Source organism: Nicotiana sylvestris, chromosome 2, assembly GCF_000393655.2.
Source record: "Nicotiana sylvestris chromosome 2, ASM39365v2, whole genome shotgun sequence".
Taxonomy (NCBI): Eukaryota; Viridiplantae; Streptophyta; class Magnoliopsida; order Solanales; family Solanaceae; genus Nicotiana; species Nicotiana sylvestris.
Window position 1 is genome coordinate 213,682,661 of NC_091058.1, and position 1,863 is coordinate 213,684,523.

Consider the following 1,863-nt stretch of genomic DNA (forward strand, 5'->3'; position numbering starts at 1 on the left):
ATCACTCATCTCTAGAAAGTGGCTGGTGCATTACAAAGACCAAACGACATTTGTTTGAAGGCAAAAGTCCCATAAGGACAAGTAAAAGTGTTCTTTTCCTGATCCTCTGGGCATATGACAATCTGATTGTATCCCGAATAACTATCAAGAAAGCAATAATATTCATGCCCGGCTAACCTGTCTAGCATTTGGTTAATGAATGGAAGTGGTAAGTGGTCCTTGCGAGTTACTTTGTTGAGCTGTCTATAATCAATGCAGACTCTCCACCCTGTCATAGTGCGAGTAGGAATTAGCTCATTCTTCTCATTCTCAATCACAGTCATTCCTCTTTTTTTTGGTACACATTGAACTGGGCTTACCCAGTTGCTGTCAGAAATAGGAAAAATGATACCTGCATCGAGCAACACTGTTACTTCCTTTTTCACCACCTCTTTCATAATGGGATTTAACCTCCTCTACTGCTCCATACTAGGGTGGTGCCCATCCTCCAAGAAGATTTTATGCATGCAAACCATTGGACTAATTCCCTTGATGTCAGCAATAGTCCACCCTATAGCCTTTTTATACTCGCGGAGTACTCTGAGCAATTTTTCTTCTTGAGTGTTGGTCAAGCTGGACAAAATAATCACGAGCAATGTCTCAGAGTTCCCCAAAGTATCATAGCACAGATGCGCTATAAGCGACTTCAGTTCTAGCTTTGGAGCTTCTTCAATAGATGTCTTAGGAGGGGTCAGAGTGACAGGCCTTTCCAACTCCTCAAATCCTTTAACCCCTGGACATAACTACAAGACATATCCAGTACTTACTCAATTTCTCCCATTATTTCATCTTCACTATCTTCTTCATCCCCAATCAGCACTCGTTCAACAGGATCTATAGGCTCATACAGGGTATTAACGATATAGTATCACTCTCCACCACAAAGATCATGGATAACTCTTCATAGTGGGCTGGCAACCTGAGTGCTTTACAAACATTGAATACCTCCACTCGATCACATACTATCATCGTCATCTTTCCTTCACAAACATCAATAATAGCTCGGCCCATGGTTAAGAATGGACACCCCAAAATAAATGGGACTTCCTGATCGGACTCGTAGTCCAGGATAATGAAATCAGCAGGGAATATGAAATACCCCACTTGAACCAGCACATCTTCAATCACTCCTTCAGGATGAGCAAGGGAGCGATCAGCCAGCTGTAAGATTACCATTGTTGGGCGTGGCTCACCCAACCCCAATTGTTTGAACACCGATAGCGACATCAAATTGATGCTCGCTCCAAGATCACATAAGGCTTGCCCAACTGCATGTTTACCAATCGAGATTTGGATAGTGAAACTACCTGGGTCCTTCAATTTCTGAGGTAGCTTGCTTTGAATTCTTGAGCTACACTCCTCAGTGAGTGCCACGGTTTCGAACTCGGTCAGCCTCCTTTTATTTGCAACTATTTCCTTGATGTACTTTGCATATTTGGGCACTTCTTGTAAGATGTCAACCAATGGAATATTAATTTGTACCTGCTTTAAAATATCAAGAAACTTTTTATATGCGGCGTCATCTTTTACTTTCTGCAATCTTTGAGGGAACGGAGGTGGTGGCCTTGCAACCACTGGTGGGGGTTGCTCAGCCATCGCCTCTCCAGCTGGCTTCTTGGATTCCTTATATTTTTCTGATGTTGATTCAATAGTGGCTGGCCTCTCATCAAAAGTTACTTGTTTGCTCTTTTTCGACTGAACTTCTTCTAATTGTCTCCCATTCCTCAACGACACGGCATTAAGGAATGCCTTAGGATTAGCTTCTGTGTCACTTGGAATAGCTCCAACTGGTCTAGTGTTTTGAGCACTGGCAAGCTGTCCCAT

The 1,863-nt window shown here is 42.8% G+C and overlaps 1 protein-coding gene across 1 annotated transcript; it reads right to left on the reverse strand.

Moving 5' to 3' along the window:
* Nucleotides 1–455: 455 nt before the first annotated feature.
* Nucleotides 456–1,863, reverse strand: LOC104231556 (uncharacterized). Its single transcript, XM_009784569.1, has 2 exons — nucleotides 888–1,863; nucleotides 456–772 (listed from the first exon to the last, which is right to left on the reverse strand). Exons 1-2 carry the CDS (start codon nucleotides 1,861–1,863, stop codon nucleotides 456–458), a joined length of 1,293 nt encoding a protein of 430 aa, XP_009782871.1.

What these genes read in the sequence shown, in the direction of transcription:
- LOC104231556 (XM_009784569.1), bottom strand. Translation starts at nt 1,863, where the DNA reads ATGGGACAGCTTGCCAGTGCTCAAAACACTAGACCAGTTGGAGCTATT. An exon ending in TACTATATCGTTAATACCCT is followed by an intron (nt 773 to 887) that starts GTATGAGCCTAT and finishes AGTTATGTCCAG; the next exon opens with GGGTTAAAGGATTTGAGGAG.